The following is a 20,844-nucleotide window of genomic DNA, read 5'->3' on the forward strand; positions in this document are numbered from 1 at the left end:
AGGTACAGAGATGAAATCCAAACACAGCTTCCCTTCTCTTGGCTTGCGTCTAAAATTTGGTCGAAGGACGAGGACAAAAGCCTGGCTCCAGGCAGCAGGAGTGAGTACCTCAGACAGCAATCTCTCAGCTCAGCCGACTGGGCAGAAACTCTCCAGCTGGTTTCTCAAGAAAAGCTCACGGGGTACACTGGGGAAGAGAATCTTGAGAGAGGTACTGAATCATTTATGCGCCAGATATACATGGTAAACGCCTCTAATGTTCACTAAACCCCTGCTAGCTCAGTACGATGAGTAACTTTTTAAGACTTAGGGTTAGATAGCCCTCTTAAGGGTAGACGCACTTTCCCAGCACTAACTGCCAGGAGCAGAGTTCTAGCTCCCCGCCGCCACCTCTCAGCGCCGCTCCCTCCCTCTGAGCAAGTGCGTAACCGTCTTCTCCTCCCCGCTCCTCCGTTGGGGGACTCCAGCTCCTCGCCACCACTGCGCCGCTCCCTCCCTCTGCACAGGTGTGTCCCCGCCTTTTTCTTCCCGCTCCTCCGTTCCCGGCCTCCAGCTCCTCGCCGCCCCGCGCCGCGCTGCTCCCTCCCTCTGCAGAAGTGCGTCCCCGTTTTCTCCTCCCGGCTGGTCCTTCACCCGCCTCCAGCTCCTCGCCGCTGCCTCCCTCTATGCATGTGCGTCCCCGCCTTCTCCAACCCGCTAGACCTTTCCTGGCCTCCCGCTCCTCGCCAGCACCGCGCCGCTCCCTCCCGCTGCGCAAGTGCATCCCCGCCTTCTCCTCCCCGCTCGACCGTTACCGGCCTCCAGCTCCTCGCCGCCGCCGCGCTGCTCCCTCCCGCTGCGCAAGTGCATCCCTGCCTTCTCCTCCCCGCTCGACCGTTACCGGCCTCCAGCTCCTCGCCGCCCCGCGCCGCTCCCTCCCGCTGCGCAAGTGCATCCCCGCCTTCTCCTCCCCGCTCGACCGTTACCGGCCCCCAGCTCCTCGCCGCCGCGGCGCTGTTTCCTCCCTCTGCGCTTGTGCATCCCCGCCTTCTCCTCCTGGCTTGGTCTTCCCCGGCCTCCAGCCCCTCCGGCGAAACCTTTCCTGGCTTCCGGGTTCACAAGGTGAGGGAGTTACGGGTGAGCCCCGGGGGATGGGGGCGAGTGCCTAAGGGGCCCTGTGCGGCCCGGGGGTCCGGCGGGGGCGGGGGTGCCGGGTTGTGGGTCGGAGCCCCGCGGGCACCGGACGGACCCCTAGATTCTGCGTTGCCTGCAGAGTTGAAGGGCCGGCGAGCGGGTGCGTCTCTGCATGAGGGACCAGGGTCCGGAGTGGGAACGTTGGCTCTCGGGTTCCCAAGGCCCGCAGGTGTCCGGCTGCAGCGCTAAGCTGGCCGCGCCGTCCTGCGGCGGCGGGTGGGAAGTTTGCATGCGTGACGTGTGCGCCAGACCCACGGGGAGGGGGTGGGGCTGCGGGTAGGGGTGAGTGTGCTTGTGTGACGTGCGTGCACTCTTGGCGTTGTGACGTGTGTGTGTGTGCGCGTCTTAAGTGCGCCGGGCTTCCTAGGAGGGGCGCGGTTGTAGGAGAACCAGGCAGGGTGTCTGATGTGAATGAGTTGCTCTGGCCGAATAGTCGACGTGATTATTCTGAGCACTCAAATTATTATTGTTTTTTTAAGATTTTATTTATTTATTTATTTGTCAGAGAGAGAGAGAGAGGAAAAAACATAAGCAGGCAGAGTGGCAGGCAGAGGCAGAGAGAGAAGCAGGCTCCATACTTCGCAAGGAGCCCAATGCGGGACTCGATCCCAGGACCCTGGGATCATGACCTGAGCCAAAGGCAGAGGCTTAACCAACTGAGCCACCCAGGCGTCCCCTGAGCACTCACATTTTGTTAGCTGCTCTTGTATTTGTTGTGTATGTAATAACGTGAGGCTGGAGCTTTGACAATTCTCTAGGGCTTTCATTGCTCGGTTAACTCATTTGTACAATGGAGGAGGGGAGAGGCTGTACTAGCTAGCCACCAAGGCCCTTTCCCCACTCTAACATTCCCCAGGTCCCCAGTTATTATTTATTATGTATTCATTTGTTATTTGTTATGTAAAAGCATGACAGTATCCTGAAGCCATCGAAGGCTGTGTGACGGTGGAAGGTCTGGGACAAATTTAAGAAGAGCGAGGTGAGCTGGAGCTGAGAGGGTGGGCACGCAGGCTACACAGGAAATGTCACTTCTTTGGAGAGTCTGTGAGGGCATGGTCGGGATGAAAGGCTCAGCAGCCATAGCGAAGGAAATTCTGTCATCACTCCTCCCTGAACACCCGCTCCTCCCCTCATTTTCCATTCCCCATTTGCCATTGTTGATGGCATCTAGAAAGATGCAGAGGTTCCTGCTCTCCTGGCCTTATAGACGTACAGGATGGTAGTGCAGGCACGAGGTTATCTGTTTTGGCCTTATTTGAGAAATGAAAAAAAAAAAAACAAACTTGAGCCTGAGAAGGTGACTGACCAAGATCATGCATTTTGTTGGTGGCAGAACCATGGTTAAAAGTCAGGTCTGCAAATTCCCAGGGCACGGCTCATTTTGTCACTGTTAATTAAGTCAAAGATAGTTTCTCATTAAAAGACCTTTTGAAAGTTGTAAGAAACAAACATTAAACATTTATTTTTTATCTTGCCTTAAACACCCGCATCTCTTTTTTCCAGAGGTTTCTTGGATTTTCTGACCTCAGGGGATTAATAGTGTTCACAGGAAAACAGATGAACAGTGTGGCTTGAGATTTTTAATTTTTAATTTTTTCCACATCAGTTCTGAAAAAGCCATAGTGTTTCCTCCTTTAGGTTACTATTAAATGTTAAACTCATCTTCTCATGTTTTTAATTTTTCTGTATCACAGAACCTAAATTGGTAATAAATCAATAAGAAACAAATGTTTACATTCACTCAGTGAAAAGTATCATGTCTAAGCTCAACATCTATCGGAGCCACACATGGACACGTAAGTATCTTGTATGTGGAGCTGTGTAGGCAGGTAAATCCAGGAACTGCAAGGCAGGCCAAGTCTCTTCTAACTTCCTTCTTCCTTCCTTCTTCCTCAGCTCTCTCTCCTCCACTAAGAGCAGAAAATGAACAGATCCGAGGTGAGCTTTTTGTTTGTTTATTTCCACTTTGTTTGAAAATGAGTTTTCTAAAATTTGAAAGGATTCATATTTTTAAAACAAAAAAATAGAGGGGCTCCTGGGTGGCTCAGTGAGTTAAAGCCCCTTCCTTTGGCTCAGGTCATGATCCCAGGGCCCTGGGATCAAGCTCCCCATCTGGCTCTCTGCTCAGCAGGGAGCCTGCTTCCCTCTCTCTCTGTGCCTGCCTCTCTGCCTACTTGTGATCTCTGTCTGTCAAATGAATAAATAAAATCTTAAAAAAAAAACCCGAAAAGATAGAAATAGGCAAGAATTACTTGAAGGGAAGTATATCAAGTATATCAAGCAAATTCAAAGAACAGTTAGTAGAATGAGAAGCAGGACTCTTAATTTCACAGAGTTGTGCAAGTTGTAAAACTTCCTTTGATTTTTCTAATAACAACACTGAAATTGCCTATAATCATTTCTGATAGACACAGCATTGTGCTAGAAGTGTTCGGATGCTTTTCAGGGGACCGAACTATGAGGTCTGAGTAGACAGCTCTCTCATGGTCCTGCTTGATCCAGGAATAGGACTTGGAAGATCTGGTGCAATGGAGGGACCACGCGTCCTCCAGATGACTCTCCCTAAGGGTTTGTGTCAGCTTGTTCACATCTCTAGCTTGAATAGCCGACTGTTCCAGCTTTGGTTTCTGCATTTCTCATTCATATTTCAACTTCATGAATGCATTCTTGCTTCTTCGACATTCACCTGAGTCAGCTCTGGAAAAGGCTACCAAATTGTAGTCAAATCCAGTTTTGGGCTTTGTCTTACTTGACCATCCTGCAGCATAAACCTCAGTCTCTGTTGTCTCTGACACCTGCCTGCTAGCTTTCCTTTCTTAACTCTGATACATCCCCTTACTGTTCCTCACAAAGTTGTCTTTCCCTTTAGCCCCAGACGTTGCCTCTCCTTGGATTTGTTGCTCAACCATCCTTGGCTCACTGCTATTTTGCAGTCTGTGCTTTTTTCTGACTGGTCTTCTCTCTCTCTCTCTTTCTCTCTCTCTTTTTAATAAAATACTTTTGAATTAGTAATAACATGGTTAAAGGTTAAGTGATGTTCCCTCTAGGAAGGGTGACATTTTTTATCTCAACTGAGACACTTCCACTGAGAATGAAAGAGGTTCCATAAAGTTATGATGGGACAGCTGTCTATATTGGGACAGTCCCAGACAAACTGGAGTTATGGTCTTCCTGCTGTAAATATCTGTCTGTCTTGTTTGTCCTAGCAGTGCTGCTTTTTTCAGTTAAAAGATACTCTTGTATGCCCCCTACTTTTATTTAGAAGGGAATCCATCATCTTTAGGGTTTTCTGAACTTAGATGCAGCTGTACACCCCTGGCATCCTGTTAAAATGCAGATGTTCATTTAGTGGATCTGGTGGGGGCCCTGGGTTTTGCATTTCTAAAAAGCTCCCAGGTGAAGCTGACTCTGCTGCTCAGGGAGCCACACTTTGAGTAACGAGTCTATACGTGATTTTCTGTTCTTCCTTTGCTTTTTTGTCTTAAAAGCCTGTCCCAGACATCTGTATCTAAACAGAATATGGATTGTTTCTTTGTTATAACTGCACAGTAATTCAAGCATGGACGTTCCATAGTTCGTTAACTGGTTATTGTTACATATGCATTATTTCAAACCTTTTGCTATTACAAACCATGTTCTAATGAATGACCTTGTACATATAGGTTTTTTCTATCCGATAAATTCCTAGAAGTGCGCTGCCAGGTCAACGGGTGCATAGAATTGATAACTCGATCATTCGGGATTATGGTATCATTTTGTGTCACTCCCATCGACACCGCCTGAGTGCTTGTTTGTCCACAGCTTCTCCCATAAAACATGTGGTTCAACTTCTGGAATTTTGGCAGTGGAAAGATAAACATGGTATTTTATGAAGTTTATATCTGCAAGTTTCTTTACTATGAGTGAGGTTAAGTATTTTTTCATGTATCTGAAAGAGGTATTTACGTTTCTGTGAACCCTCTGTTCATATCTTTTGCCCATTTTCGTCTTAGGTTTGTGGCTTTTTTTGTTTTTCTTCTTCTTCAGTGTCTAGCTCTTTATAGATTAGGGATACTAGTGCTTGTCCATTTTATGGGTTGCAAACTCTTATTTTATGGGATGTGATTTGTCTTTTGATAGTTGACCCCATTCAGGTATTCTGTTTCAGAATGCCACATTTCACTTAGTCGTTTCTTTCTTCTTTTTTTTTTTTTAAGATTTTTTATTTATTTATTTGACAGGCAGAGATTACAAGTAGGCAGAGAGGCAGTCAGAGAGATAGAGGAGGAAGCAGGCTCCCCGCTGAGCAGAGAGCCGGATGCGGGGCTCTATCCCAGGACCCTGGGATCATGACCTGAGCCGAAGGCAGAGGCTTTAATCCACTGAGCCACCCAGGCGCCCCTGCACTTAGTCGTTTCTTTAGGCTTCCCTTGGCTGTGACAATTTCTCAGACTTCCCTTGTTTTTGATAACCTGGGCAGTTTTGAGGAGTACAGTTAGGTGTTTTGTAGAATGTCCCTCAATTGGGAATTGTCTGCTCTTATTTTCATGATTAGACTGAGGTTATGGGTTTCTTGGAGGAAGACCACAGAGATAAAATGTGATTTGGTCTTATCATATCAAGGGTTAGTGCTCTGGACATGACTTATTACTTTGTTTTCTCTGTCCTCATACTGGACTCCTTGGAAGGAAGTGGGCAGTTACACTATACCACTTACACTATACCTCCTTCCTGTTGGAGTAGCTACACAATTATGTACATAAATTATCAGGAATTCTGCATAGGAGATTTTTCTGTTCTCTCCTATTTACTAATCCATTTATATCAGCATGAATTCGTGGCTAGTTATTTTATATTTTGGTTCTAGTACAATGATACCTTGTTCCTTTTGTTGCTCAAGTTGTTCCAGGCTGGTTAGTAAAAGCATCTTCTAGGGGCACCTGGGTGGCTGAGTTGGTTGAGTGTCCGACTCTTGATTTCGGCTCAGGTCATGATCTCAGGGTCCTCGGATCCAGCCCCACGTTGGGCTCTTTGCTGAGTATGGGACCTGCTTGAAATTTTCTCTCTCGGGGTGCCTGGGTGGCTCAGTGGGTTAAAACCTCTGCCTTCGGCTCAGGTCGTGATCTTGGGGTCCTTGGATCGAGCCCCGCATCGGCCTCTCTGCTCAGCAGGGAACCTGCTTCCCCCTCTCTCTCTGCCTGCCTCTCTGCCTACTTGTGATCTCTGTCAAATAAATAAATGAGTAAATAAATAAATAAATAAATAGAAATTCTCTCTCTTTCTCTGCCTGTGCTCCTCCCTGCTGCTTATGGTTTCTCTCCTTTCTCAAAAACAAGTAATAAATTTTTTTTTAATTTAAATTAATTTTTTATTTTTTATAAACATATATTTTTATCCCCAGGGGTACAGGTCTGTGAATCACCAGGTTTACACACTTCACAGCACTCACCAAAGCACATACCCTCCCCAATGTCCATAATCCCACCCCCTTCTCCCAAACCCCCTCCCCCCAGCAACCCTCAGTTTGTTTTGTGAGATTAAGAGTCACTTATGGTTTGTCTCCCTCCCAATCCCATCTTGTTTCATTTATTCTTCTCCTACCCACTTAAGCCCCCATGTTGCATCACCACTTCCTCATATCAGGGAGATCATATGATAGTTGTCTTTCTCTGCTTGACTTATTTCGCTAAGCATGATACGCTCTACTTCCATCCATGTTGTCGCAAATGGCAAGATTTCATTTCTTTTGATGGCTGCATAGTATTCCATTGTGTATATATACCACATCTTCTTGATCCATTCATCTGTTGATGGACATCTAGGTTCTTTCCATAGTTTGGCTATTGTGGACATTGCTGCTATAAACATTCGGGTGCATGTGCCCCTTTGGATCACTACGTTTGTATCCTTAGGGTAAATACCCAATAGTGCAATTGCTGAGTCATAGGGCAGTTCTATTTTCAACATTTTGAGGAACCTCCATGCTGTTTTCCAGAGTGGCTGCACCAGCTTGCATTCCCACCAACAGTGGAGGAGGGTTCCCCTTTCTCCGCATCCTCGCCAGCATCTGTCATTTCCTGACTTGATGATTTTAGCCATTCTGACTGGTGTGAGGTGATATCTCATTGTGGTTTTGATTTGTATTTCCCTGATGCCGAGTGATATGGAGCACTTTTTCATGTGTCTGTTGGCCATCTGGATGTCTTCTTTGCAGAAATGTCTGTTCATGTCCTCTGCCCATTTCTTGATTGGATTATTTGTTCTTTGGGTGTTGAGTTTGCTAAGTTCTTTATAGATTCTGGACACTAGTCCTTTATCTGATATGTCGTTTGCAAATATCTTCTCCCATTCTGTCAGTTGTCTTTTGATTTTGTTAACTGTTTCCTTTGCTGTGCAAAAGCTTTTGATCTTGATGAAATCCCAACAGTTCATTTTTGCCCTTGCTTCCCTTGCCTTTTGCGTTGTTCCTAGGAAGATGTTGCTGCGGCAGAGGTCGAAGAGGTTGCTGCCTGTGTTCTGCTCAAGGATTTTGATGGATTCCTTTCGCACATTGAGGTCCTTCATCCATTTTGAGTCTATTTTTGTGTGTGGTGTAAGGAAATGGTCCAATTTCATTTTTCTGCATGTGGCTGTCCAATTTTCCCAGCACCATTTATTGAAGAGGCTGTCTTTTTTCCATTGGACATTCTTTCCTGCTTTGTCGAAGATTAGTTGACTGTAGAGTTGAGGGTCTATTTCTGGGCTCTCTATTCTGTTCCATTGATCTATGTGTCTGTTTTTGTGCCAGTACCATGCTGTCTTGATGACGACAGCTTTGTAATAGAGCTTGAAGTCCGGAATTGTGATGCCACCAACGTTGGCTTTCTTTTTCAATATCCCTTTGGCTATTCGAGGTCTTTTCTGGTTCCATATAAATTTTAGCATTATTTGTTCCATTTCTTTGAAAAAGATGGATGGTACTTTGATAGGAATTGCATTAAATGTGTAGATTGCTTTAGGTAGCATAGACATTTTCACAATATTTATTCTTCCAATCCAGGAGCATGGAACATTTTTCCATTTCTTTGTGTCTTCCTCAATTTCTTTATAGTTTTCTGAGTATAGATTCTGTGTCTCTTTGGTTAGGTTTATTCCTAGGTATCTTATGGTTTTGGGTGCAATTGTAAATGGGATTGACTCCTTAATTTCTCTTTCTTCTGTCTTGCTGTTGGTGTAGAGAAATTTTTTTAAAAAATTTATTACTGTGATCAATGCACAGTAATAAATTTTTTAAAAAGCACCTTCTGTTGGTTCCTGTGTCTATTGACATACCCTGTTATTGTTTGAATATTTCTTCCTTGCTTTGTGGCAGTAGGTTTTCCAGGTTCATCTTCTGTCTTTCCTGCCCTAGGATTAGCCATTCCCCCCCACCACCAGTAGTTCTGGTTCTTTTCACTGGAGCATAGTATGAGAAACCAAGATTGGGGGACTAGGTGTGTCTGTTGTGACTGTGAAGTCATTGCTCAAAGACCCGCTCAGCTAACTCAAGAAGGGAATATGTATATACTCTCTCATGTATATACATGTGTCTATAAATAGTTTAGTATGTAAACATCTGTATCTATAGTAAGATAAGTATTCCCACTGTTGTCTCCTGTTGTAATCATTACCAAATGGAACATTCTAACCTTCACTCCTTGCTTGTCTGTAATCTCCTGCACTAACATTTAGAATCCAGCTAATATCTGAATTTCATTTATTTGATAGTTTAATTCCAGAATACACACACATGATTTCAGAATTACATATGTGATTTCAGAGTTGTTAACCCATGGATGCTTGATTCTCCCAGTTTGGGACCATTTGAATTAAGGTGCTAGAAATATTCGCATGTAGGTTTTAAAACATAAGTTTTCAAAAACATAAGGTGTGAAATTGCTGTGTTTGTTATGTATGAATGTATGTATGTATATTTAGCTTTGCAAGAAATTGCCAGACTATTTTTACAGAGTGGCTGTATCAGTTTTTGTTCCTACCAACTATGAATCAGAATCTTGTTCTGATTCTGGACCTGAAATTGATGTAACCATTCCAATAACTGTCATGTTGTCTGCATATCCCCACTGAGGTGATGTGGAGCATCTATCTGTTCGTGTATTTATTTGCTATCCTTATATCTTTGGTGAAGTGTTTGTTCAAATCTTAGCATATTTTTCATTTGGTCATTTGTTTTCTTACTACTGAAGCTTTAAGAGCTGTTTTGTGATGTTGGACACAAAGCCTTTATTAGATATCTGTGTTCCAAATATTTTCTCCCTGTCTGTGCCTTATCCTTTCATTTTCTTAAAAATGTCTTTCACAGAGCAGACGACCTTATTTTTAATATATCCAACACATGTTTTCCCCGTGGAATTTGTTTTTTCTGTTGTATCTAAAAACTCATCATCATATCCAGTGTCCTAGAGATTTTTCTCCTGTATTCTTTATTCTTGCATTTTTACATTTAGATCTCTGATTCATTTTTAGTTAATACTTGTGTAAGGTCTGTGTCTAGTTTTATTTCTTTTGCATGACTGTTCAGTTGTTCGAGCACCATTTGTTGAGAGACTGTCTTTTCTCCTTTTATTCCCTTTGTGCCTTTGTCAAAAAATGTTTGACTTTATTTTGGTAGATCTATTCCTGGTCCTTGTAATCTGTTCTGTTGATCTGTGTGTCTCTCTCAGCACTAACACACTGTCTTGGTTACTAGTAGCTTTATAGTAAGTCTCAAGACCAGGTGAGGTGAATTCTCATTTTTCTTCCACATTGTGTTGGCTGTTCTGTTTTTTTTAAACTTTTTTTTAAAGATGTTATTTATTTGTCAGAGAGAGAGCACAAACAGAGGATGTCAGAGGCAGAGAGAGCAGAGGGAGAAGCAGGCTCCCCTCTGAGAAAGGAGCCTGACTCGGGACTTCTTCCCAGGATTCTGGGATCATGACCTGAGCTGAAGGCAAATGCTCAACCACCTGAGCCACCCAGGTGTCCAGTGTGTTGGCTATTCTAGATCTTTTGCGTTTCTGTGTAAACTCAGAATCTTCTTGTCAATATCTGCAAGATGACTGGGAGGTTTTATATGGATTTCATTGAATTTATAGATTAAGTTGGAAAGAATTGATGTCTTAGCCACATTGAGTCTTGCTACCGATGAATACGAACTCTCTCTCCATTTATTTATATCTTTGATTTCTTCCATCAGGTTTGTCTTCCTGTATATATGTATTGTGTTAGATTTTATACTTGAGTACCCCTTTCTAGGGGTGTATTGTAAATGGTATTTTTTTCATTTGAAAATATGGAATTCAATTCTTTATTCAGATATAGGAAAATAGTTGACTTTTTTATATTGACCTTGTATCCTATGATGTTTTGGTATTTCCTCATTACTTCCAATAGTTTTATTTTATTTTTATAAGTTACTTGAGATTTTCTACATAGACAATAATAATGACTTCAGATCGTGTTTAGTTTTTCCTTTTCAGTGATAGACCCTCGTTTTCTCATGCCCTCTTTCCACCCACCTTCCCTCTAGCAATCACCAGTTTGTTCTCTATATTCGTGAGTCTCTTTTTTGGTCTCTTTTGTGCTTTGTTTTGATTCTTAAATTTCACATATGATTGAAATCATAGGATATTTGTCTTTCTTTGACTTATTTCATTTAGTTTTATACCCTCTAGATTTATCCATGTTGTTGCAAATGTTAAGATTTGATTCTTTCCTCTGGTCAAGTACTATTCTATTAGAGATCTGTCTATCTATCTATCTATATCTATATATATATGCCATGTCTTTTTTATCCATTCATCTATTGATGGGCTCTTCCATATCTTGCTTACTGTAAATAGTGCTGCACTGTAAACGTATCTTTTCAAAGGTTTTCATTTTCTTTGAGCAAATACCCAGTAATGGAATTACTGGAACATATGACAGTTCTATTTTTAATTTTTTGAGGAACCTCCCATTGTTTTCCATAATGGCTGCACCAGTTTTCATCCCCACCATCAGTACACAAGGTTCCTTTTTCTTCACATTATCACCAACTCTTGTTCTTTCTTGTTCTTTTTCTGCAGGCAGAGTCCCAGGCTGGCAAGAGAAGTGGGCGTGGTCGCTGGGACAGCCCTCTGAAATGGGTCAGGTGACCTTTCAAACTCTGGGGAGGTGAAGGGTTCCTCACATCACAGCAGCACGTGGGCCTTAATATAGGCGGGTTTTTCTGGACCCTTCAGACAATCTGTGCAAGACGTGAGGATGAGTGAAATGCGCTGCCTGGAATGGTGGCTGTGTTGGCTTCTGGGGCTTCCGTTCCGAGGGGATATTCAGGCCGGTGGGGTGGGGGCTAAGGGGCAGGTTATTTGGGGCCGATGTGCCTTGCTTCCGAGGCGAACCTGTGTTTGAGCAGGAGGGCAGGGGCTGCAGTTCGATCTGGCACCTGGGCCCACGTTGGTTACCAAGGTGGTTGGGTTGAGGGGAGCACAGGGCCGGCCGGCTGGAGTCTGCGGCCCTTCAGCTGCCTTCTGACGGCCTGCACCCAGGGCCCGGGGCACCTGGGGCAGAGCCAGAGTACCAGGGCCCAGGCAGATGCTCATAGGAAAGGACTGGAGCCAGGGAGGGAGGGAGGGAGGCAGGCCCAGGCAGCCACGGCAGCCAGCCAGGTCGCCGGGGTGCCCAAGTCTGGCTCTATGCTCTGTGCTTTATTGGAGGGTTGACGTTTAGCAGGGCAAAATGCGCACAGTGTGAAGTCTGCCTTAGCCACGACCCTATAGTGGAAGGGTGTTGGAGAAGGGGAAGGTAGTTGGTGGTGGTGGTGGGGTTTTTTTTTGGGTTTTTTTGGTTTTTTGTTGTTGTTGTTGTTGTTGTTGTTTTTTGTCCTGTGTTGAGTTCCAGGGTCCACAAGAGGCACGTCTTAGCAAGGAAAGACCAGAGGCCCATTTCAGCCTCATGGAACTCCTGGCAGCCAAATCTCTAAGCATGTATTAGGGGAAGGTCTTCCAGCCATGTTAGGACTTTGACAGATGGCGGGGCCCTGTGGTTTTGGCCTCCTTGAGCCTGCACTCCCTGCTGGGAGGGAGGGGCCTGCGTTCCATCATGGGTGACTCTGTGTCTCCCCACGTGTGGGTCCTGAGACCTCGACTGAATGCTCTCCTTGTTTTTACAGGTGGTGCTTCGAGGCTCAGGGGACGTGGCCTCCTGGGCAGCATCCAAAGCGTCTGGCCTCTGTCTCTTCAGTGCAAATGGAAGTGCAGCACGTCCAGGAGTGTGACCGCTGCCATCTCCCTGGTGCACGTGCATCGCAGTGGTAAGTAGTCTTGGTTCTGAATCTCCCCCCTGGGATGAGGTTCAGGCCTTGACCTGGGTGTCTTTCTTGCTGGCTTTGTCTCTCTTCCGGAGGAAAAGATAGCCTCTTCTTGTTGATTAACTTGGAGATGTACCCTTAACCAGAATGTCTAGAGTTGGCTGTGGGGGAAAATTACTTCTGGGCACATATGGCGAAGGTTCTGCAAGTCCCTGCCTCACACAAAACCTCTGAAGTCCATGTTGCCCCTGGTTGCAGAGTCCCGAGTTATTGCAGCCTGACTTAGTAAGACACACGACTGACTTAATAAAAAATAAATTATTTTATATAAAATAAAAGTTAATAAATAAACATTCTCTCGACCATCGACGTTCTGCCCACACTTGCTTTATTGGGCCATTCATCTAGAGCAAAGAATCCCGGGCATCTTTACAAATGGATGTCTGAGTGGACTTCTCTCTCTCTCTCTCTCTCTCCTGTTTCTTTTTGGTGGGGATGTGGGAGTTGCAGAGGATGAGAGAGACCCTCTAGTAGGCTCCCCATGCCTTCCATAGCCTGACTCCGTGCTCAGTCCCATAACCCTGACATCATAACCTGAACCAAAGCCAAACATTGGTCCCTTAACTGAAGGAACCTCACAGGCATTCCTGGACAGGCTTTGTCTTTATGGAAGGGAGTGTAAGAACCCCCTCCTGTTCTAAAATCTTCCGAATCGGGGAGTATTTCCATGTCTGCAGTGGTCGTACACCCTCTCAGGCCCAGAGATACATAGCTGACTTGGTGGTGGAGAAAAGCCCTTGGCTCCCATGTTCTCATAGACGGGGAGGAAGCCCTCACTGCCTGATGCTGAACTGTCGAGGTTTTCCTGCCCTGGTCCACACAGGTCTTCCAAAGAACACCTTTGTATGAGATGAAATTAATTTTCAAGCCCCCAGGTGGTGCAGTTGGGTAAGCATCTGCCCTTGGCTGAGGTCAGGATCCCTGGATCCTGGGGGATCAAGCCCTGTATTGGGCACCCTTCTCCGTCTTCCTCGCTGCCCGACCCCGACTGTTCTTGCTCCCCTGCTAGCTCTGTCACTCTCCGATAAGTGAAGTAAATAGAGATATTTCTAAGCGTGTAATTAATTTGTAAATCCTTTGCACTTTGTGGGGACAATATTAGTAGAATGAAGGACATGAGAGGTAGATCACAAACCATGTGTTTGTTGAATCTTGTGGCCATTCATCCTTGCGATCTACCTACATGGTTAGGTTCATGTTTTCGTGAACATCCATTGATCGCCTTGTGTTCTGAGATTCCGAGTTCACCCTCGACTTGATGTTCTCATGGATCCCGGGCAGCGTTACTTCCTGTGACCCCACTTGCTAGCAAGAGACAGTACCTGTGTCAGTTGTGAGAGGTCGTAAAGGAAACGTCCCCCGTTCTTACTTGACACAGTGTGCACGGTTGTGAGACCCCGCCTGTTCGGTGAGACTGGCCTTTATGCAAGTACTGCTGGATCGGAGCAGATGTGCTTGATTTCTGGCTGTTGGTTACTGTAATAGCGCATTCCGCCTCCCTCAGAACGGGGCCTTGTTGTATGTGTTTGCAGTGTCTGAATTTGTATCTCAGAGTCACCCCGAGGAATTCCTTGGGAGGTATTTGCCCAGTCATTCTCTGATGGGAGTGTCCGGGGAAGAATTTCCCCTCATTGCGTTGGGATCAGTGATTCCTCGGTGTGAGGGTGTCATTGCTGGCTAGGGAAGAAGGGATAGCTGAGCCCATTCCTTTGCTCATCAGACCAGGAGGATTTTCCTGTGTGTGAATCCTGCCAGGTCCTTCCTGTGTTGGCTCCGTGAGGAATGGGATTCCCATATGGGATGTCCTCGGCATTCAGCCACAGTGATGATGCAGGGGGTCCCAGGGGTGCCTGCACCTTCGCTCCCGTGTGAGGGATGAAGCACACTCTGAGGTGGTAGCGGGAGCCTCAGGCCTGAGCCCCACCTGAAGCTTCTCCCACCAGGATACTGTGCTAGTGGCTCTCCCCGTGTGAGTTCTCTGGTGTTGGGAAAGGGCCCACTTCTGGCTGAAGGCTCTGCCTCAGTGACGGGAGACAAGGGGTTTGTACTGTGTATTCTCTGTGGCGGTGAGCAAGGTGGGCGCTCTGGGTACAGGCGGGACCCCAGTGATAACAGACACAGATTTCACTGCTCTGAGTTGTCTGGTGTCTCCAAATGTGAGAGCTCTATCGAACAGCCATTGCCATTTGCCAGTGAGCCTTCCCTCTATGTGCGTTCAAGAAGGGAGTGTTTTTGTAATGCTGGTGGTGATATATGGGTCGACTAAAGTAGCTTCTGATTCCTTTGTGTTTTGACCCTGCCTGAGAAACGTCCCGAGCTAGGACAGATGTGGGCCCCTTCCTTTCTCCCCATCCCTGTCTGAGGAAAGGGAATCCTGAGCAACCCTCCAGGTGGAGCTGTGGTCAGTGAGGAATGTGGTGTCCTAGCGGGGTGTGTGCAGTGGGGATGAAGGAGGTTTGGCTTTGAAACCTTCACCTGTGCCCTCAAGTCCATTCAGTGGGAGATGTCTACTTGTGAAACACACGCAGTCCACACACCCACATGCCTAGTCCCGTCGCATCGACCCACGCGAAAACGAGCGCCAACCCTCCGATGGACCAAGCACACCGCCCGAATGACCTACTGGTTTGCAGGGACTGTAGCACAGGGTCCTGGTTTTCTGCAGGACACTCCGTTTGTTCAGTCCGCCACAGCCTCCGATCCCGGGAGGAACTCAGAAGGCGGGAAGCTCTCAAGACCAAAGGAGGAGAGAAAGCCCTACCTTGTTCAGCTAGATCTGTCCCCTAAAGGGAGTGATGGGGGAATAGGCATATGAGACATTACGTTCGCTGCCTCCTGCAGTAGAGGAAAGCGATACCCAGTGAGGATCCCCGCACCCTGTGCACACCCTGTGCACATATCTCTGTGCCCTTGGTGTATGTCGTAAGCAAGCTAGTTGGGATGCGGTCATTGCGTCTATGATGCAGAGGAGGAGGAAATGAACTCCCGAAAAGGCTCCGGCTTGTTATGTCAAAACTCAGACGGGGGAAGCTCTCCAGACCAAAGGAGGAGAGAAAGCCCTACCTTATTCAGCTAGATCTGTCCGCCTAAAGGGAGTGATGGGGGAATAGGCATATGGCACATGTCCGTTCGCTGCCTCCTGCAGTTGGAGAAAGGGATACCCAGTGAGGATCCCCGCACCCTGTGCACACCGTGTGCACACATAGCTGTGCCCTTGGTGTGTGTTGTAAGCAAGCTAGATGGGATGCGGTCATTGTGTCTGTGATCCAGAGAAGAGGAAATGACCTCCCGAAAAGGCTCCGGCTTGTTATGTCAAAATTCAGAAGGGGGGAAGCTTTCAAGACCAAAGGAGGAGAGAAAGCCATACCCTATTTAGCTAGATCTGTCCGCTTAAAGGGAGTGATGGGGGAATAGGCATATGGCACATATCCGTTTGCGGCCTCCTGCAGTTGGAGAAAGGGATACCCAGTAGGATCAGCGCACTCTGTGCACACTGTGTGCACACATCGCTGTGCCCTTGGTGTGTGTCGTAAGCAAGCTAGATGGGATGCGGTCATTGTGTCTATGATCCAGAGGAGGAAAAAATGACCTCCCAAAAAGGCTCCGGCTTATATGTCAAAACTCAGAAGGGGGGAAGTTCTCCAGACCAAAGGAGGAGAGAAAGCCCTACCTTGTTCAGCTAAATCTGTCCCCCGAGAGGGAGTGATGGGGGAATAGGCATATGGACATACCCGCGCGCTGCCTTCTACAGTTGGAGAAAGGGATACCCAGTGAGGATCCCCGCACTCTGTGCACACCATGTGCACACATCTCTGTGCTCTTGGTGTGTGTAGTAAGCAAGCTAGATGGGATGCGGTCATTGCGTCTATGATCCAGAGGAGGATGAAATGACCTCCCGAAAAGGCTCCGGCTTTTTATGTCAAAACTCAAAAGGGGGGAAGCTCTCCAGACCAAAGAGGGAGAGAAAGCTCTACCTTGTTGAGCTAGATCTGTCGTCCTAAAGTTAGTGATGGGGGAATAGGCATATGGGACAAACCCGTTCGCTGCCTCCTGCAGTTGGAGAAAGGGATACCCTGTGAGGATCCACGCAACTTGTGCACACTGTGTGCACACATATCTGTGCCCTTGTTGTGTGTCCTAAGCAACTTAGATGGGATGCGGTCATTGCGTCTATGATCCAGAGGAGGAGGAAATGACCTCCCGAAAAGACTCCGGGTTGTTATGTCCAAACTCAGAAGGGGGAAGCTCTCCAGACCAAAGAGGGAGAGAATGCCCTACCTTGTTGAGCTAGATCTGTCGCTCTAAATTTAGTGATGGGGGAATAGGCATATGTGACAAACACGTTCGCTGCCTCCTGCAGTTGGAGAAAGCGATACCCAGTGAGGATCCCCGCACCCTGTGCACACCGTGTGCACACATCTCTGTGCTCTTGGTGTGTGTCGTAGGCAAGCTAGATGGGATGGGGTCATTGCATCTATGATCCAGAGGAGGAGGAAATGACTTCCCGAAAATTCTCCGGCTTGTTATGTCAAAACTCAAAGAGGGGGAAGCTCTCCAGACCCAAGGAGGAGAGAAAGCCCTACCTTGTTCAGCTAGATCTGTCCCCCTAGAGTGAGTGATGGGGGAATAGGTGTATTGGACATACCTGTTCGCTGTCTCCTGCAGTTGTAGAAAGGGACCCAGTGAGTATCCACGCACCCTGTGTACACCCTGTGCTCACATCTCTGTGCCCTTGGTGTGTGTCCTAAGCAAGCTAGATGGGATGCGGTCATTGCGTCTATGATCCAGAGGAGGAGGAAATCACCTCCATTTAAGGCTACGGATTGTTATATCAAATCTCAGAAGGTGGAAGCTCTCCAGACCAAAGGAGGAGAGAAAGCCCTACCTTGTTCAGCTAGATCTGTCCCCCTCGAGGGAGTGATGGGGGAATATGTGTATCGGACATACCCGTTCTCTGCCTCCTGCAGTTGAAGAAAGGGATACCCAGTGAGGATCCCCGCACCCTGTGCACACCGTGTGCACACATCTCTGTGCCCTTGGTGTGTGTCGTAAGCAAGCTAGATGGGATGCGGTCATTGGGTCTGTGATCAGGAGAGGAGGAAATGACCTCCCAAAAAGGCTCTTGCTTTTTATGTAAAAACTCAGAAGGGGGGAAGCTCTCCAGCCCAAAGGAAGAGAGAAAGCCCTACCTTGTTCAGCTAGATCTGTCGCCCTAAAGTTAGTGATGGGGGAATAGGCATATGGGACAAACCTGTTCGCTGCATCCTGCAGTTGGAGAAAGGGATACCCTGTGAGGATCCACGCAACCAGTGCACACCGTGTGCACACATCTCTGTGCCCTTGGTGTGCGTCCTACGCAAGTTAGATGGGATGCGGTCATTGCGTCTATGATCCAGAGGAGGAGAAAATGACCTCCCGAATAGGCTCCGGGTTGTTATGTCAAAACTTAGAAGGGGGGAAGTTCTCCAGACCAAAGGAGGAGAGAAAGCCCTACCTGTTTAGCTTGATATGTCCCCCTAGAGGGAGTGATGGGGGAATTGGTGTATGGGACATACCCGTTGGTTGCCTCCTGCAGTTGAGGAAAGGGATACCCAGTGAGGAACCCAGAACCCTGTGCATACCGTATGCACACATCTCTGTGCCCTTGGTGTGTCGTAAGCAAGCTAGATGAGACGCGGTTATTGCGTCTATGATCAGAGGAGGAGGAAATAACCTCGCGAAAATACTCCGGCTTGTTATGACAAAACTCAGAAGGGGAGAAGCTCTCCAGACCAAAGGAGGAGAGAAAGCCCTACCTGTTCAGCCAGATCAGTCCCGCTAGGGGGAGTGAGGGAGGAATAGGTGTATGGGACATACCCGTTTGCTGCCTGCTGCACTGGAGAAAGGGATACCCAGTGAGGATACCCGCACCCTGTGCACACCGTGTGCACACATCTCTGTGCTCTTGGTGTGTGTCGTAAGCAAGCTAGATGGGATGGCGTCATTGCATCTATGATCCAGAGGAAGAGGAAATGAAGTCCCGAAAATGCTCCGTCTTGTTATGTCAAAACTCAAAGGGGGGGAAGCTCTCCAGACCAAAGGAGGAGAGAAAGCCCTACCTTGTTCAGCTATATCTGTCCCCAGAGAGGGAGTGATGGGGGAATAGGCATATGGACATACCCACTCGCTGCCTCCTACAATTGCAGAAAGGGATACCCTGTGAGGATCCCCGCATCCTGTGCACACCATGTGCACACATCTCTGTGCTCTTGGTGTGTGTAGTAAGCAAGCTAGATGGGATGCGGTCATTGCGTCTATGATCCAGAGGAGGATGAAATGACCTCCCGAAAAGGCTCCGGCTTGTTATGTCAAAACTCAAAGAGTGGGAAGATCTCCAGACCCAAGCAGGAGAGAAAGCCCTACCTTGTTCAGCTAGATCTGTTGCCCTAAAGTTAGTGATGGGGGAATAGGCATATGGGAAAAACCCCTTCGCTGCCTCCTGCAGTTAGAGAAAGGGATACCCAGAGACGTTCCCCGCAACCTGTGCACACCGTGTGCACAAATCTCTGTGCCCTGGTTGTGTCTCCTAAGCAAGCTAGATGGGATCCGTTCATTGCGTCTATGATCCAGAGGAGGAGGAAATGACCTCCCGAAAAGGCTCCGGCTTGTTATGTCAAAACTCAAAAGGGGGGAATCTCTCCAACCCAAAGGAGGATAGAAAGCCCTATCTTGTTCAGCTAGATCTGATCCCGTAGAGGGAGTGATGGGGGAATAGGTGTATGGGATATACCCGTTCGCTGCCTCCTGCAGTTAGAGAAAGGGATACCCAGTGAGGATCCCCGCACCCTGTGCACACCGTGTGGAAACATTTGTGCCCTTGGTGTGTTTCGTAAGCAAGCTAGATGGGATGCGGTCATTGTGTCTTTGATGCAGAGGAGGAGTTAATGACCTCCAGAAAAAGCTCCTACTTGTTATGTCAAAACTCAGAAAGGGGGGAAGCTCTCCAGGCCAAAGGAGGAGAGAAACCCCTACCTTTTTCAGCTAGATCTGTCGCCCTAAAGTTAGTGATGGGGAAATAGGATATGGGACAAACCCCTTCGCTGCCTCCTGCAGTTGGAGAAAGGGATACCCAGTGACGATCCCCGCACCCTGTGCACACCGATGCACACATCTCTGTGCCCTTGGCGTGTGTCGTAAGCAAGCTATATGGGATGCGGTCATTGCGTCTCTGATCCAGAGGAGGAGGAAATGACGTCTCGGAAAGGCTCCGGCTTGTTATGTCAAAACTCAGAAGGGGGGAAGCTCTCCAGACCAAAGAGGGAGAGAATGCCCTACCTTGTTGAGCTAGATCTGTCGCTCTAAATTTAGTGATGGGGGAATAGGCATATGGGACAAACCCGATCGCTGACTCCAGCAGTTGGAGAAAGGGATACCCAGTGATGATACCGCACCCTGTGCACAATGTGTGCACACATCGCTGTGCCCTTGGTGTGTGTTGTAAGCAAGCGAGATGGGATGCTGTCATTGCGTCTATGATCCAGAGGCGGAGGAAATGACCTCCCAAAAAGGCTCCTGCTTGTTATGTCAAAACTCAGAAGGGAGGAAGCTCTCCAGACCAAAGGAGGAGAGAAAGCCCTACCTTGTTCAGCTAGATCTGTCCCCCGAGAAGAGTGATGGGGGAATAGGCATATGGACATACCCGCTCGCTGCCTCCTACCGTTGCGGAAAGGGATACCCAGTGAGGATCCCCGCACTCTGTGCACACCATGTGCACACATCTCTGTGCTCTTGGTGTGTGTAGTAAGCAAGCTAGATGGGATGCGGTCATTGTGTCTATGATCCAGAGGAGGAGGAAATGACCTCCCGAAAAGGCTCTGGCTTGTTATGTCAAAACTCAAAAGGGGGGAAGCTCTCCAGACCAAAGAGGGAGAGAATGCCCTACCTTGTTGAGCTAGATCTGTCGCTCTAAATTTAGTGATGGGGGAATAGGCATATGCGACAAACACGTTCGCTGCCTCCTGCAGTTGGAGAAAGCGATACCCAGTGAGGATCCCCGCACCCTGTGCACACCGTGTGCACACATCTCTGTGCTCTTGGTGTGTGTCGTAGGCAAGCTAGATGGGATGGGGTCATTGCATCTATGATCCAGAGGAGGAGGAAATGACTTCCCGAAAATTCTCCGGCTTGTTATGTCAAAACTCAAAGAGGGGGAAGCTCTCCAGACCCAAGGAGGAGAGAAAGCCCTACCTTCTTCAGCTAGATCTGTCGCCCTAAAGTTAGTGATGGGGGAATAGGCATATGGGACAAACCTGTTCGCTGCATCCTGCAGTTGGAGAAAGGGATAC

General features: G+C 47.4%; 2 protein-coding genes and 1 long non-coding RNA gene across 5 annotated transcripts in view; 2 read left to right on the top strand and 1 right to left on the bottom strand.

Moving 5' to 3' along the window:
- LOC116573605 (zinc finger protein 25-like) overlaps positions 1-20,844 on the top strand; it is a 68,005-nt gene that overhangs the window by 4,006 nt on the left and 43,155 nt on the right. Inside the window, 2 exon segments of the mRNA XM_032313769.1 lie at positions 11,238-11,297; positions 12,323-12,463. Coding sequence (XP_032169660.1) covers positions 11,294-11,297; positions 12,323-12,463 — 145 coding nt within the window. The 5' untranslated portion in view covers positions 11,238-11,293.
- On the bottom strand, positions 59-955 carry LOC116573475 (glycine-rich cell wall structural protein 1.0-like). The gene is made up of 2 exons (XM_032313639.1): positions 901-955; positions 59-654 (listed from the first exon to the last, which is right to left on the bottom strand). The coding sequence occupies exons 1-2, from the start codon at positions 932-934 to the stop codon at positions 326-328; spliced, it is 363 nt and encodes a 120-aa protein (XP_032169530.1). The 5' UTR covers positions 935-955; the 3' UTR covers positions 59-325.
- LOC116573477 lies at positions 479-3,154 on the top strand. Of its 3 annotated transcripts, none has more exons than XR_004278813.1 (3): positions 479-506; positions 2,081-2,152; positions 2,868-3,063. It is a non-coding gene; the product is annotated as an uncharacterized LOC116573477 (long non-coding RNA). The 3 variants fall into 3 exon arrangements; XR_004278811.1 differs by lacking the exon at positions 479-506 and adding an exon at positions 1,077-1,116 and having other exon boundaries at positions 2,868-3,058; XR_004278812.1 differs by lacking the exon at positions 479-506 and adding an exon at positions 3,070-3,154 and having other exon boundaries at positions 1,776-2,152; positions 2,868-2,969.

The sequence above is a fragment of the Mustela erminea genome, chromosome 14 (genome assembly GCF_009829155.1).
Source record: "Mustela erminea isolate mMusErm1 chromosome 14, mMusErm1.Pri, whole genome shotgun sequence".
NCBI classification, from domain to species: Eukaryota; Metazoa; Chordata; class Mammalia; order Carnivora; family Mustelidae; genus Mustela; species Mustela erminea.

Bases quoted from the DNA above. Each gene is read 5' to 3' on its own strand.
- LOC116573475 (XM_032313639.1), bottom strand. From the start codon at position 934: ATGCACTTGCGCAGCGGGAGGGAGCGGCGCGGGG. The intron at 655-900 runs CGGCGAGGAGCT...TAGAGGGAGGCA, and splicing joins CGGGAGGGAGCGGCGCGGGG to GCGGCGAGGAGCTGGAGGCG.